This window comes from Syngnathus floridae, chromosome 20, assembly GCF_059516105.1.
Source record: "Syngnathus floridae isolate MCC-2025c chromosome 20, RoL_Sflo_1.0, whole genome shotgun sequence".
Lineage (NCBI taxonomy): Eukaryota > Metazoa > Chordata > Actinopteri > Syngnathiformes > Syngnathidae > Syngnathus > Syngnathus floridae.
Genome location: NC_142432.1, coordinates 6,607,122 through 6,622,010, shown reverse-complemented (window position 1 = coordinate 6,622,010; position 14,889 = coordinate 6,607,122). Strand labels below are relative to the sequence as shown.

The following is a 14,889-nucleotide window of genomic DNA, read 5'->3' as shown; positions in this document are numbered from 1 at the left end:
TTTTCAGCACCCCAAATAATCAAGACAATTTTTGGCCACTTAATGTTTTTATTTATTTCAAAACAGAACCAAAATATCTGAAACTTCTTTTGCAACAAAGGAATCAAGAGTTTTTAAAGTCAACAAATGCGTCTTAAAGCTTAACTGAAAGTCTTGTCACATTTGAAGCAGGCCAAAATCATTTGGCCCCTTTGGAGCCTTGTGTCTTCTCCACCGACTTGATGACACCCACAGCCACCGTTTGCTTCAAGTCTCGGGCGGCAAAGCGACCTGCACCAAACGCAAACATCAGAGCAGTCAGAGAGTCAAAGCTAGTTGGAAACGAATTGAGGCTAACGTACCAAGCGGCGGGTATGTGAAGAAGCTCTCCACACACATGGGCTTGACCGGCACCAGCCTGACAGTGGCCGCGTCCCCCGAGATCAGCACCTGGGGGCGCTCTTCCAGTAGGGTGCCCTTGCGTCGATCTAGCTTCTGCTTGAGCTCTGCGAAGCGGCAGCTCACGTGCGCTGTGTGGCAGTCCAGCACCGGAGAGTAGCCTGCCTTGATCCGGCCCGGGTGGTTCAGGATGATCACCTAAAGAGACATTTACCAGTCGGTATAATTTTTAACCCAGCAGCTTTAACGAATGCAAAAAAAGTATTTTTCATTAAAGTTGTTTTATAATCGTGGTGCCAACCTGAGCCTCAAAGCTGCTGACATCAGAAGGGGGGTCGTGTTGGGCATTGCCGGCGACGTCACCGCGCCGCAGATTTTTGACCGACACATTCTTAATGTTGAAGCCCACATTGTGGCCCGGTAGCGCTGCATCCAAACCCTGGTGATGCATCTCAATTGACTTGACCTCCGCTGTCACCTTGGCCGGCGAGAAGGTCAACGTCATGCCCGGCTTCAAGATGCCAGTCTCGATCTTTCCCACTGGAACCGTCCCCACACCTGCACACAAATGAGCACCTTGTTGCCCACAACTTGGGTTTTGGTCAGGTTTTTCCTCCCCTCAGTATCTTACTATACCTCCTATCTTGTAGACGTCTTGTAGGGGTAATCGCAAAGGTTTATTGAGGGCACGAGGAGGGAGTTGAATGGAGTCCAGCACCTCCAGGAGAGTCGTACCACTCGAGTTGCCTTCTCGGCGACGTGCTTTCCAGCCTTGGAACCAAGCCATCTAGGAATAAACCGAATTAAGTGTTCAAACTGTAGTGCCAAGTTTGCAAATCACTGACTTGAACGCGTTCGTCTCCATGCAAAAGGCTTTTGGTTACTTTCTGCGTGGGTCTGATCATGTTGTCTCCGGTCCAGCCGGAGATGGGCACGAAGGGCACGGTGTTGGGGTCGTAGCCGATCTTCCTGAGGAAACCTGCGACGGCGCGCGCCACCTCCTTAAAGCGCTGTTGGCAGTAAGGCGGATCGGTGGCATCCATCTTATTAACGCACACGATCATCTGCTTGACGCCCAATGTGTACGCTAGCAGAGCGTGCTCGCGCGTCTGTCCCCCTCGAGACACGCCCGCCTCAAATTCGCCCTTGGCCGCCGACACCACCAGCAACGCCACGTCCGCCTGCAACGCAAATTTCTCTTGCTTGCTTTCCCCCCCAACAGACATGGCTAAAGGAATGCGCGCGCCCTACCTGCGAGGTGCCCGTGATCATATTCTTGATAAAGTCGCGGTGTCCGGGCGCGTCGATGATGGTCATGCAGTAGTTGCGCGTGTTGAACTTGAGCAACGAAATGTCGATGGTGAGGCCGCGCTCGCGCTCGGCCTTCAGCTTGTCCAGCACCCACGCGAACTTGAACGAGCTCTTGCCCATCTATCCGAGGAAAAGCACCGTTACTTACGTGCGATCTCAGGGAGGCGGGCAGTCCCGGGGGCTACCTGTGTCGCGGCTTTCTCAAACTTTTCCAGCTTCCGTTCGTCCACGCTACCGCATTTGTAGAGCAAGTGGCCAGTGGTGGTGGATTTGCCGCTGTCCACGTGGCCGATGACCACCAAGTTGACGTGAGCCATCTCCTTGGCCATGCTTGCAAACGAAAAGAGGCTTGTCTGTTCTAAAGGTCAGAGTGGATTTTGGACATTTGGGTGCGGGCGCTCTCGAGAGAGGTTTTTATGGGCCGCTCGTTATTGGGCTCAGGTGCGAAGCCCCGTTGCAATCAATTGGCCTTAGATAACTCAGTGCTGCAGAAGTAAAGCAGTATACGAGCAATTAACGTGGGACAGAAATAGTCGGGAATGCGTATATGAATTATTTCGTATTGATTTGTTACTATTTGTTTTGATTCATTCATTTGCATGTTTTTGCTTTATTTTCAAACGCACACCATGTAAACCTCTCTACTCTCAAGGTCACGACAGCGCCGTCTCGGGTTAACTACATTTTAGACTGGTCTCATGCTGAAGGACACTTCGGCGCCTTGAGTGAGGCTTTTTGTTGTGGTTTGAAGAGCAGAGATGAACCTTCGCATGAGGCTAATAATCGGACATGGGAAGGAGAATTGGCCAGTAGGGGGTGGCGGTGAGGGCACGCAGGAGGCGGGGTTTATGCTGTAGACTCCACGCGCCCACCCCTTCGCGACGCTAACTTGACCAAAACGAGCCCCCCTCCTCCGATGACGTCGAATCACCAACCCGGAAACGGCGAATCGCTTTTCTTCTACCTTGGCGCTCGCGTAGGAGCGGACGGGATTTTCTTCTTCTCCGTCTCCCCCTCCTCGTCCTGCTTCGTCCTCTTCTTTTTCCGTCTTCTTCGTGTTCTGGTCTGAAGCGTGCCGTCCAGCCGCCCCCCGCCGCCGGCGACAAGGTAAGGCTTGAAAATGCCCGCTTGAGATGTTGTTGGCGTTCCTTGGGGCCTCGCCTGGCCACCAGTTGCCATTCATTGGCTTTTGCGCGATTTGATAGCCGCGGGGGAGAGAAATGATGAATCACGAGCGGTGGATGGCTGGGCGACATCCTCCTCCCTGAACGCAGCCAGCAAGAAAACGAGTGTTTTCATTCAGCCCCTCTTTGACCAACTTCTCGTGCTCAGGTTTCAATTCCTCTTCCTTTTTCTTTGGGGTTTATTGCCTCGTCCCCGACACAGTGCAACACGTGACAGAGAGCATTGAGCCGGTTTTCTTTTGCAGCCTGCAAAATAACCCCGGTAATCGTTTGGAGATTACACTTGGAAACTCAACCGTATGCTTATGGATTAGCCCCTGCTGTTCCTTTTGCACTTTTCTGCTCATGCTTATCGCTGACACATATCTGACAGTATAGTTCCGATCATATACGTAACATCTGCTTGGCCTGACCTTTGGCACGTTCTTAGCAAAGGCTGGAAATAATGTTGCTGTGAGTGAGTGAGAGATGTGGCTGACAGCTGATATATTATATTTCCTCTTCAGACGTGGGCTTGGCTGCATAGCTAATCAAGCGTACTCATAATGGAGCTGAAATGAGATAATCTGCAGGATGTGTTTGGGACTTCTTGTGTGTTATGTGCAAAACAAATCAATGCTGGGCAAAGTGAAAACATTGGTAAACGGCAAGGCTCTGAATGCTTCATTTCCTCGCAAAAGATTTGTGCATGACCCTGAAATATTCATCAGGAAGTTGTGACATTCGATTGCAAGCACCTTGCGAAATGTTCCTCAGCTCGGATCGTCTATGCTCTTATTGTACTAGATATGGTGGAGCCTCCAAAGTGGAATGATGCATCCATTCATTCACTAGAGATATTTGATACTCCTCGACCCCCAGCACAGGTATTCAGTCTTGAGCACTCATCGATACCAAGTACTGGTGCCACAAAAATTTGCATTGTGGGGAAAAAGTGCATTGTACCAAATTGACAATAAAATGTCAGTCTAATTGCATCTTTGGGAGGCAAGTGTCAAAACTTTGCGAGGGTTGCCTACTCCAATGGCTGCGCCGTATGGCGTGATGCTTGTGCGTTGGGTCAGGCGCGACGCTCCGGCGGCCTGGGAACGACTGAACGTGAGAGCACGGAAAACCGATGAATAATTAACATGATTAGCCGCCACGCCACTTGCGAGAAACCACCTGCCCCTCACGCTTTCTCGTTGAAAAGGAAAACCCCATCCGCAAAAAAAAAAAGTGAGTAGAGCAATTAGTTGTTTGCAGCGGTGGTGGAGCAACGCGCTGCACTCACGGAAGGTCGCTTGCGTTCCCATTCGATCGCTGCGGAGGAGTGCCCGATCGATCGCGCTCCTCTCTGCATTTCTCGCCATCAAGCTTAAGGCCGTCGGCTCCATTTGAGCATCCGCCAGACGTGCGTGCGCGCGTGCGTGTCGACTTTTACGGAATGGAATTCTTGCCTCCTGCGTCTCGCTCTCTCGCTCTGCCGGCATGTCTGCTCTTGTCTGTGAACGAGCATCGCAGAGCCGACCATGACGTGGACCAGCCTGGCTTGAGTTGAGAAGAAAAAAGCCTCCCCTGCTTCAAATGGCGGATGAGAGAAACCAGAGTCAAGTCTTTTTCTGTTTCTGTATTTGAAGCACAGTGTGGATGTTAAAATGTTTGTAAATAGCAAGCATAGACTAGCAGTCAAATGTTTCGAAACACTTGCTCATGCTGTTGAATGGCAAGCCGTTTCATAATCTTTGACTTGTGTCCTCGGCGCTCTCATGTTGGTGCTACTTGCAGAGCTTTGTTGTTTGTTTTTTCGGGTAGCATTGGTTCTTAAAAATTGGAGAACCACCCCCATGTTGCACTGTAACCCCCAAAGCACAAATGTTGCATCTTGTTTGGTTGTTTCGTATCGATCCTTTCAGAAAATGAGGCCCCACGCTGGCCGATGGACTGTTGTCGAAATGGGAAGTGAATCAGAGGAAGTGTTGCATAACAGGAAGTGTTTTGTGTGCGTGGGCGCCCGTTTGCAGCCATGCATGTGGCTAAATAATGCTTGCAAGGCAACATCATGCAGTGACCTTCTTGCGTCATGTCGTTGCCAGGAGAAGAGCTTGCCGGACCGCCGGGACCGGAGGCCAGCCGCCGGCTGCGACCTTGCCAGCAGGTGCGCCCACAAACTCCAGTTTGGGATAACCCCCCCTCCCTCCCGTGCGCCACAAACTCAGCCCGTCACCACCAGAGGGCGCACTCCTCTCATAGAGTGGTTGCTGCACGTCAAGCCAAAAAGCAGCCGCGCGCTTTGGCTTTTGTCCGGCAGATGGCGCGGCGCTCTCACGAATCGCAACTGCAGTTTTTGGCGCTTCCCATCATCGGTCAGCCAACCGCCTCGTACAAACCCGCCGTTGTGCCCCACCCAAAATTCACTCGGAGTGGAAAAACAACCCAATTTCAACCAAGCTTTATTTTTTGTAATAAGAATTGTGTGTATGCAAATGAGCCCCAGTTCAGCTTGTTCTTGAGGCAATCGGTCAAGTAATGATGGATGGTGCGTGAGTAGATGCATCCCTGGGGGGGGGGGATGCTCAGATCATCTCAGCCAGACAGTGAGTCAATATGCCCTCTTGAATGATCCCCCAACATCTTGAAGGGGGAGTTGGAGGACCATCAAGGGCAAGACGCAGTTGCTGGCGCTCCACGTGGGCTGCCTTCCATTTGTGGTCTTTTTTTGTCAGTTTGCTTGTCAAGCACACAGCTTGCACGCTTTTTCTTGCTGCGTGTCCCTGTTGCCATGGTTTCCAAATTTGGGCAGGTGCCGACCCAAAAGCATGCCTGCCCGTGCGGTTGCCATGGCGAGCTCAGCTGCTGATTCCGTCCTCGTCTTCGTCATTCTTGTTTTGTTTTGGTACATTTTGCATAGGCGTGGCCACGAGGTAATTGAGTTCAAAACAAACCCCGCCCCCCTCGCCCCTCCAAGCCATTTTAGTCAGCTGAGCGGGAGTCTGGTGAATGGGGGGGGGGCTCACACCAACCCCAACGGGGAAGCACGCCTCCATTTTTTGTTTGTGTGTGTGGACCCAGGCCGCTGTCAGCGAGGTCGGGCTCCGGCTGAGCGGGCTAATGCGATGTGGCGTGTCACCGGAGAATCTGGGTCAAGTTGAAAGCTGCCCATGCTGCAGTGTGACGCGCCGCACCCACAAACGGAGATTTGATTTCCAAACTAACATTAATAATGCTAACATGCATTTTCTCCATGGGGGCTACGCCAAGCTCGGGGGGTGCTGAAGCCGCCGCGGGTTCCACTCTTGTTTTTGTAATGGGACCACGTGGATCCTCATGCTGCAATTCAGTAGTGGAATGTCAGCACTCTCTGCCCCCCCCACACACACCTCCCCCCACCCGCGTCTGCTTTGCCGGCGCTTTGTCGCAGTGCTCCATTTCAGCGCCGCCCCGCCTCAGGCAACGGCGGCCACGCAGAGTGCAAGGCGATGCCACGCTGAGGTCAAGATGCTGCATTGGGCGTGGCCTTCAAGATAAATACAAGCTAGCTGCTATTTTCTTGTCATTTTTCATGCCCATCTCTTGTTGCATCCTCTCCTGTCCCCCACGTGTCTTCATCCAAACTTTAAATATCAGGAAGAATAATAATATTGAGTTTGACTTTCTTCTAATCACTGAGTAAAACATTTAAGCAAAATACTGCACCTGATTTTTGGCTGCATGAGCTCATGCATGTTCACATATTGACAGCGCTCTCAACAAGTCCTTCCCACTACTACGCTAAGCCGCCACCCTCTCATTGGCTGCCGCAGTGTTCACAGCGGAACCCAAAATTTTAGCGCGGCTCCATGGATACAGCGAACTGTCGGCTAGATCGGCCCCAGCCAATGGGAGAGCTGCGCGGGCTCCCGCTTGTCACATTCTGCCCCCCTGGCTTTGGAGGCAGTCACCCCCACCCTCCTCCTACTCCTCCCTCAGAGCACGCAATTGCTCAGTGGGGGTTCAAAACAACAACACGAAGGTGCCCACTACCCAAGTCATGCACGCTTACTACGACGGCTATTCAGCCGCTGTGGAATTAATGCTAGACATCATCCAGATCCCCCTAAAAAACTCTCAGGGTGGGAGGGGGAAGATTAGACCTGAAAGAGGTCCAAAATCTACAATTTGTGCTTCTTCTGAGATCCTCTGGTGAACTTAAAAAGTGGGCCACGCAAATCCCTGCCCGTCACATGACCTCCTTTCTGGGGGTGGCGGCGGGCCCACAATAGGTGGTGCTAGAGGACCGTGGACGATCCCCCACCCCACCCAATCCCCTCCACGGTGATTGCCAGTCGATGACCTCGCCCCCGACGGGCCTTGTGAGGCTGCGTCAGGTGTGGGGGGGCCGGATGGGGGCTCATTCAAGTTGCATTAGTGGCCCAGCTCAGAAGGGGGGGGACTGGTGGGGGCAGGTGGGGCTTTGCAGGTGGTGGTGCAATTGAGGGGCATCACTTGTTGCCAGGCAGACTTGACCCAGTTTGTCTTGAGCTCGTCCACATTCGGTCCTGCCGACTTTGGGCTGATAGACGCACTTATCTGCATCTCATGCATTTTAACTCTGCTGACTTTGCACTTGGTCGTCTTTCAACTTCACCTGCGTCGCCACTTTTCACCTGCCGCTCGTCTCTCTGAGGCCAAAATGTCCTCTGAGGTGTCAAACGCGTCTCCACCAATGATGGAGACGAGCGCAGCTCCTCGCTACAAACGGTCGTCTGCTTTCGAGGAGTCTCGGGCGCCTGTCACTTTGCGTTGCGCCGAGCGTCGCTGACGTCTGCGCGTTTGTTTTAACGCTAAGCTACGCAGCACTCAAATGTCACTTAGGCAGCACTTAGGCAGCATGTTCAAGTCAGTCTGTTTGTTGGCAAAGGCAAAATGGTATGAGGTTATTCAGATGACAAAAAAAAATTCAACAAAAGGCCTCGGTTGATTGAGGGGAATGTTTTTTTCCTGTCTACATTTTTAAATGTCTAAATTTGCTGAGTAGACTATTTTTCTCAAGACAAGCAAAATCAAAATTCAACTCTTTGCCCACCCTGGCTTTTGATGACCACCAAGTTGACGTTTGTCAAAACATACAAGCTTGTTAAATTTAGAAAATGGCCGCCTAGTTTATGATGGAATGCGTTCCCCTCGCTGATCCCAAATCAAACGGTTGCTGGGTAGAAATTGAGCAAAGCGCAAAACGACTCCAACTCGGTTTATTTTTGGACTTTTTTTTTTGGCTTGACATCTGGTAGACAGGAGAGCATGTGCGGGAAGTGTTTTTTTTAAGGGGGGGCACTGAGGAGCATCGGGGTTCCCCAAGCGCACAAGTGTGGGCGGCATTTTGGTGCCCCGCCTCACCACGCTGCCGCTGTGGAGTCACTTATTGATTCGTCTTCTTCTCCAGCAGGTGCCAAGATGGGGAACCTGCTGAAGGTGCTAACCTGCACCGACCTGGAACAGGAGCCCAATTTCTTTCTGGATTTCGAAAGTGAGTGTCGGCAAGGCCCCGCCCCTCCCCGCCTGATATCGATCGCCCGAATACGTTAGCATGGTGTTCTCAACTCGGCCAGCTCGTCTCCTCTACCTGGAGGCACTTTCACCCCACCTGGCAGTTTCATGCGCATGTGCGTGCGGAATATCAATAGGCGTCCTCAAATAGATAACTGCAGCTTTGCTTGCCTCGGGCCCCCCAAAATAATCCTGCCACTGTGGAATTTTCACACAGCCGTCAGATTCCATCCCGTTGCCTTCCTGCAAAGGTAATTTTTGGCTTTGCTTGCAGATGCGATGCCCACGGAGGGCGAACGCCACGTGTGGCAGCAGGTGGACGTGGTACTGAAGGACGCCGAAGCCATCCTGGACGAGCTGCAGGCCTACAACGGTGCCGGCTGCGAGATCAGAGAGGTGCGCCTCAAAGCCACTCTTCCTCCTCAGTCACCAATCCAAAAATCCAAGATGGCTGTCAATCATTCCATTGATGCTTTCTTTTTTATTTTTCCCTTTCTAGGCCATCCAGAACCCCAACGATGAGGCGCTCCAGGAGCAGGCCTGGGCGGCGGTGGTCCCCCTGGTGGGCAGGCTCAAAAAGTTCTACGAGTTCTCCCAGAGATTAGGTGCGGTATCAAACGTTGAAGCTCTGAGAAGCGCCTTGACCTTAATGGCCTTAATGTTTTGCATGTATGTAAACATGATGTGGACTTTAATGAGCATGGATTCAAAAGGGGAGGGGGGGTTGGCACGGCAACAGCCCGGCACCCGTTATGTAACTGAGTAGGACACCGCTCCATTTCGCTGCCTTGACTTTAGGCTTGACCTCGGAAGCACCCCCAGCCCGATGCGGGGGGGGGAGGGGCGGTTCATTACTACAATGAGTGTAATCCTGCTCCTATATTTCCTCTGCCATCGTGCTCCACCCACCCACACCCCTTTCGCTTTGTGTCAGCGAGATAATTAGTGCCATGTCTCATCTGCATCTGAGTGGGGGAACCCCTGCCCCTCCCCCCTCCCTTCCTGTCAGCGGCCCTGAGGCACTTTGGGCATCACCGCTGCTCTAGTAACGCTGGCCACTTCACTTGCTTTCAAAACAAATCATTCGAGGGCTTCCCAAAACAAATCAGATAATTTTTTTTGTAGTGGTTGTTTGCTGAGGATGAATGAAAATGTCAAAACACATTGCACGTAGCAAAATTTGACAATTCAGCCAGTAGAGACATCCAACGTGGTTACTATGGTTACCAGGAGGAGCGCATCAAACTGAAATGACGGACTGTACATTGTTGGTTTTTTTTTTTTTGTTCTTCTACGCAGAGGCGGCACTGCACAGCTTGCTGCGCGCTCTGACCAACGAGACGTACGACGACCCCACGCAGCACCTAGAGCGGGAGCAGGCGCTCGCCAAGCAGTTTGCCGAGATCCTGCACTTCACGCTGCGCTTTGATGAACTCAAGGTAACAACAAATGTTGTCGAGAGATGTTTGGACAGACGCTGCTCGGCCTGCTTGAACAACCAGGGCAATTTTATTGCGACTTCCCAATTAGCTGCCGTGCGTGCTAAGTGGCACGGCGAGCCCACCCGTCACCGACTTCTGACCCACTTTGAGCGTCCGCCCGTCTCTCGGCTCAAGTGGGATTTGCTCATCTGAAGAGTGATCCAGTCCCATTAAGATTCCAGGAATGATTGTGATTATTGTGTTGTGATCCTTGCAGATGACCACTCCTGCCATTCAGAACGACTTCAGCTATTACAGGCGAACCCTCAGTCGCATGCGCATCAACAACGTCCCCGTAAGCCACACCCGAGCAGCATCAAATTTTTAACTTTTCTTTCAACACTTCATAATTATTATAATTTTCTCTCGCTCGAATGCTGCGGAAGGCCGAGGGTGAGAACGAAGTCAACAACGAGCTGGCTAATCGGATCTCGCTCTTCTACGCCGACGCCACGCCCATGCTCAAGACCTTAAGCGACGGCACCACCAGGTTCGTGTCGGAGGTGAGTGGGCGCGAGAGGAAGCCCTCTCCGGACAAAATACTCACCAGGCATTCATTTCCTGGCTGGCTTTGTGCTCCCGCGTGTAGAACAAGAACCTCCCTATCGAGAACACCACCGACTGCCTGAGCACCATGGCCAGCATCTGCAAAGTCATGCTGGAAACGCCGTGAGTCAAACTACCACAACTCCGGACACATGACCTGAAAGCTGACCCCAGCGTGTTTTGCGTGCGTCGGCAGGGAATATCGCAGCCGCTTCGCCAGTGAGGACACGGTGTCCTTCTGCCTGCGGGTGATGGTGGGCGTCATCATCCTGTACGACTACGTCCATCCCGTCGGAGCCTTCGCCAAGTCCTCAAAGATTGACGTGAGTACGCCAGCGCGGCGCGGCGCTAATACTGATGCTAACGCTAGCTGGCCCGCAGATGAAAGGTTGCATCAAAGTGCTGAAGGAGCAACCGCCCAACACCGTGGATGGTCTCCTCAACGCTCTCAGGTAAAGTCTCAAGACCTCACAAGATGACCTGTAGATGCCACGCCCACAAAAGTAGTCCAGGACTCACCTTGTGTCATTTTGAATCCTCTCAGGTATACCACCAAGCATCTAAACGACGAGTCTACTAACAAGAGCATCAAGCTGATGCTGCAGTAGCGGTCAGCTGCTCTTTCTGCCGCCGCTCAGTGTCCTGCTTGCTGGAATGTCCTTTTGTTCCCCTTCTTTTCCAAAAAGAAGAAGAGCAGCCCGGCCCTCTTTTGCTTATTGCAAATTGCTACTGCTGTCTCCAGCGCCGAACTCCGACGTGAGTGGCAGCTGGCGCGAGCGTTGCGGCTCCTTAAAACTTAATTCCCCTCTTTTCGAGGGATGGGCGCTTGGACTTGAGCTTGATTTAAAAGAGAGAGAAATATAGAGAAGTATTTTGCTTTGTTTTGTTATTTAAGACGACGTTCTCCGCATGATGACCTTGATTCAGGTTGTGTGTCTATTTAATAAGTTGAAGATCTGTTTGGGTTGAGCTTGTCTGCTGTGTCGTGCGTGTGCGAAAAAACAAATCTGCTGTCTCTCGTCCAAATGGTACTTGTGGCAATCACATTGAAGAGTAGAATACTGTTTTGGTTGATATATTTTTATACAGGTATAAAATTGTGCAGAATGTCCTTTATTTTCATGGTTGTGTTTTATTTTTTTAATTTTTTGCTGACTTTTAAAACTGTGATTTGTGCAAAAAAAAAAAAACTGCAAGTGAAAAGTGAGATTGTAAGTCAATGGAGGAATTAAAAGGTGGAATGCTTGTTTTTCTACCAGTCTTGTTTGAGATTTTGTGTTATTGAGTCTCCACAAGGGAAAAAATAATGTTGGAATTTAGCATTTGGTAGTTTTTGTGGTTGTTAATTTCAAGTGGCTATTTTTTAGGCATGTTGTTTGTTCCCTGTTTGTCCTCCTCTGAAGAAATGTGGATGGGCGTGGCCCACTGCAGCATCCCTCCACTAATGCGTGCACACATACTCACACTTGAAAAAAAAATGTCGGTGCTGTCCCGCTCCACATCGACCTTGGCTCATCTGGGTGCTGGTAGGGGGGGGTTAGTTGGCTTTTCTCGGAAACACAACTGTCATCACCCACCCCTGCCCCGAAACCACTTTCCCACAGATGTGCCCCCCATTCCCCCCCCCCCCCCCCAATCCAACTTCCCTTTGCACGTTTCTTTAATCGGGGAGTCTTAGTTAATCAGCACATGTCAAAAGAATAACGGCTCTCGTGGAGGGAGGGGGGGGGGGGGTGTTCAACGGTGGTCCGTCCGTTTGTCTGAGGGCCTCTCCAGGAAGTCCGAGTCAGTGAAAGTGTTGCCACACTTGACTGACACTTCCTCTAAATGCCCCCCCCCTCAAAAAAAAACCCACTCAACTCAATGTTCCCTTTGTTTCTGGAGCTTTTTACAGACATTTTGTTTGCTTTTATTCATGATTCACTTAATATGCACTAAATATATAAAATACATTAAAATATTCAAATAGTCCTTTAAATAAATGGAATCAAAAATAGAATGAAAGTCTAACTTTGACACAAAATACGTATTAAAAGTTAATATGAAAAAATAAAATAAATAATTGAACAAAAAAAATTACAATATTAAATGACCCAGAATTAAAATAAAGCCCAAAAATGTATATCAATTTTATGCCTAGTGGTTGTTTTAATTTGCAGCCTTTCAGTCTTTTCCTACCGGCAACATTGCCGCATCCGCCCCTTCCCCCTTTTCCCCATCAGCACCCCCCCCCCTCTTTACTAAATAATGCAGCGGGGCTTCTCCAGCATGCTGCCGTATGTTTAATTCACGGCGGCGACTGATGCGCCAGGTGGCCGCCCGCCCGTCGTAGCCGTCCGCCCTCTAATGCATCAAGTGGCCCTACCCTTGACCCCTGAGCAGCTAACATCCGCCGAAGCCGACATTTCGCCGGCACTCTGGCAAATATTTGCATTTAATCCCAGAGGCGCCGTCTCATGGGTGCTGCTCAACATCCTTCATCGGATGCTACGCTTATCTTGCCCTCTTCAAGGTGCCCTTGGTTGCGCGTAGCGAGCCAAGATGCTCCAGGTCGCAGCAACGAGCGATTGGCTGACAAGCGCTCGCCTCAAGCTGCCCGGAAGAAACACGCTTAAGTCAAGCGGTGGCAGAAAAAGGCCAGGAAAGCTCAAAGAGCGGCCGAAATGGTGAAATCTTGCCGTTTGTTTTTCCCTCAACGGTTAGGTTGCTGGCGGCCTAATCGAAGCAGATAGCGCCTAACGCTCACTTGCGCGGGAGCCGTCGTGCCCACCAAAAGTCGCTGCACGTTGGTGATAATGCGCCCGCGTTTTCTTGTCTCTGCACTCGACACGCTGATAGCGCTCGTGTTCATTTTGTTGTCTTGAGCGTTGCCTCGAGAGCGTTAATTGTCCAAGTAACCAAAACACGGCGATAAGCTAGCAGCCTCAACCATTAGCGGCGCTAGCGATGCTAACAAGGCATCAAGAAGAGGAAGAGAGCGTTTGAATGTTCATGTTTGTCTTTTCTTCACACTCCGGTGGTGAAAACTTCCTAAGTGGGTGATTTATTGCCAACACGCAAGCCAAAGCTCATGTCAGCTTTTCTTTTTTTGGTCTTCCTCGGAGGCCTCTGAAAGCATTTGTTTGATCTCGCTCTCCTAGCAGAAAGCAGGCCACCGGCTTTTGGCTCCAATAAGCGCGCAAAAGCCCAAAAGCGCCCGGTCGCCCTTTGACAGCTCGTCGTTTGTGGCAAGCGGGCCACGTGTTTATGTTTAGCTCCACGCAAGCAAACGATGGGCTCCCGTGTGCAGATGAAAGCTATTTATGACTCCCACTATCAGATTTGCCCCACTCGGATTTCACCCCTGAATGGTGCACGGGGGCCGGCCGGCACCGAGCCAGATAAATTGGTCGCCAAGTCCGATCATACGAGCTAGCTAGCGTAATCTGAAATGTAGTCACAAGAGTCCTGTTCTTTGATCACCACCTTCTAACATTGATATTGTGTTTTTCTGGTACATTTGTTATTTACAAGTCTACTATTCTTGTAGGCAGAGCTTATTTATTTTAATAAACTCTTTCTCCATTTTCTTTTTGAGCTTCTACACTCTGGCCCGCAACATCATCAATCTTTCCACAGACGCCCTCAACAAAAGCTGTTTGGCATCAACGTACTTTAACTTTCCACTGCTCCCTACCAAGTACGTCAGGTGAGTACAACAGATTCCATCTCGAGTTGCGTATTTCTAGGTTAGTCTGACTTCACTGCTGGCCTTTTCCTCACTTTTAGCGCGGCATTCATTGCGTTCCTTGGCGACGCTCACGGTACATCCTGTCCCCTCGTTTGCTGACACCGAGATGACATCATCGCCGGGGCAACCCCCCCCCCGCGAAATGTTGCAGACAAAGGCCCCGGAGCAGCGTCGGCTATCCGCACATCGGCGTGGACGCAGCACTTTTGCAAATCCCTAACCAGATTAGCGCCGCGCCGCAATAGGCTGTCACACCCGCACATGGCTGGGGAGGCCCGAGGTGAGCTCAACACACGTCAACAATTTTTCACGTAGGCAGACAACAGCAGTCATGTCTTCTTTATCCATTGCGTGGAATTACTAATATTAGTGCCGTACCGACGAGCGTCGTGGACAAGCTCAATGGCCACTCAATTGATGTAGTGGAACAAAAATGGTTTCACGTCAAATGCATAAACTTGGAGAAGTTCAGCGCAACCTAAATCTATTTAAGGTGTGTTTTCTCACCACTAGAGGGAGCTTGCCGACAGTGTTTTTTTAATCGAGGTGGGTAGCCAGCCCTTTGCTCTACGGTCACACCCAGACGATCCGCTTATTCTCACCCACCGCAAAGTCCCTCCCTGTGTTTTTATATTTGCGGGGTGGATTTTGCCGTATTTTGTTCTGGAAACTGTCCGTGGATGAGAATGAGTGTTAACAAAAAAATAAACGTGGTAGACGTTAACAGCTCGCTCGTGTGTTTGTTTTGGCCGGT

The 14,889-nt window shown here is 50.8% G+C and overlaps 2 protein-coding genes across 7 annotated transcripts; one reads left to right on the top strand and one right to left on the bottom strand.

The window, feature by feature from the left end:
- Nucleotides 1-28: 28 nt before the first annotated feature.
- Nucleotides 29-2,883, bottom strand: eef1a1l3 (eukaryotic translation elongation factor 1 alpha 1, like 3). 2 transcript variants are annotated; one of them, XM_088363811.1, is made up of 8 exons: nucleotides 2,654-2,883; nucleotides 1,875-2,019; nucleotides 1,630-1,809; nucleotides 1,263-1,559; nucleotides 1,015-1,165; nucleotides 680-936; nucleotides 342-576; nucleotides 29-270 (listed from the first exon to the last, which is right to left on the bottom strand). In XM_088363811.1, the coding sequence occupies exons 1-8, from the start codon at nucleotides 2,866-2,868 to the stop codon at nucleotides 179-181; spliced, it is 1,572 nt and encodes a 523-aa protein (XP_088219937.1). In that variant the 5' UTR covers nucleotides 2,869-2,883; the 3' UTR covers nucleotides 29-178. The 2 variants fall into 2 exon arrangements, with proteins under 2 accessions (XP_088219937.1, XP_088219936.1); XM_088363810.1 differs by lacking the exon at nucleotides 2,654-2,883 and having other exon boundaries at nucleotides 1,875-2,092.
- On the top strand, nucleotides 2,479-14,818 carry cyribb (CYFIP related Rac1 interactor Bb). 5 transcript variants are annotated; one of them, XM_088363813.1, is made up of 13 exons: nucleotides 2,480-2,796; nucleotides 4,949-5,010; nucleotides 8,278-8,358; nucleotides 8,653-8,774; nucleotides 8,878-8,983; nucleotides 9,678-9,817; nucleotides 10,077-10,154; nucleotides 10,246-10,362; nucleotides 10,449-10,528; nucleotides 10,602-10,728; nucleotides 10,787-10,857; nucleotides 13,983-14,093; nucleotides 14,174-14,818. In XM_088363813.1, exons 3-13 carry the CDS (start codon nucleotides 8,286-8,288, stop codon nucleotides 14,232-14,234), a joined length of 1,086 nt encoding a protein of 361 aa, XP_088219939.1. In that variant the 5' UTR covers nucleotides 2,480-2,796; nucleotides 4,949-5,010; nucleotides 8,278-8,285; the 3' UTR covers nucleotides 14,235-14,818. The 5 variants fall into 5 exon arrangements, with proteins under 5 accessions (XP_088219940.1, XP_088219939.1, XP_088219938.1 ...); XM_088363812.1 differs by having other exon boundaries at nucleotides 2,481-2,796; nucleotides 8,275-8,358; XM_088363814.1 differs by lacking the exon at nucleotides 4,949-5,010 and having other exon boundaries at nucleotides 2,479-2,796.
- Nucleotides 14,819-14,889: the final 71 nt, after the last annotated feature.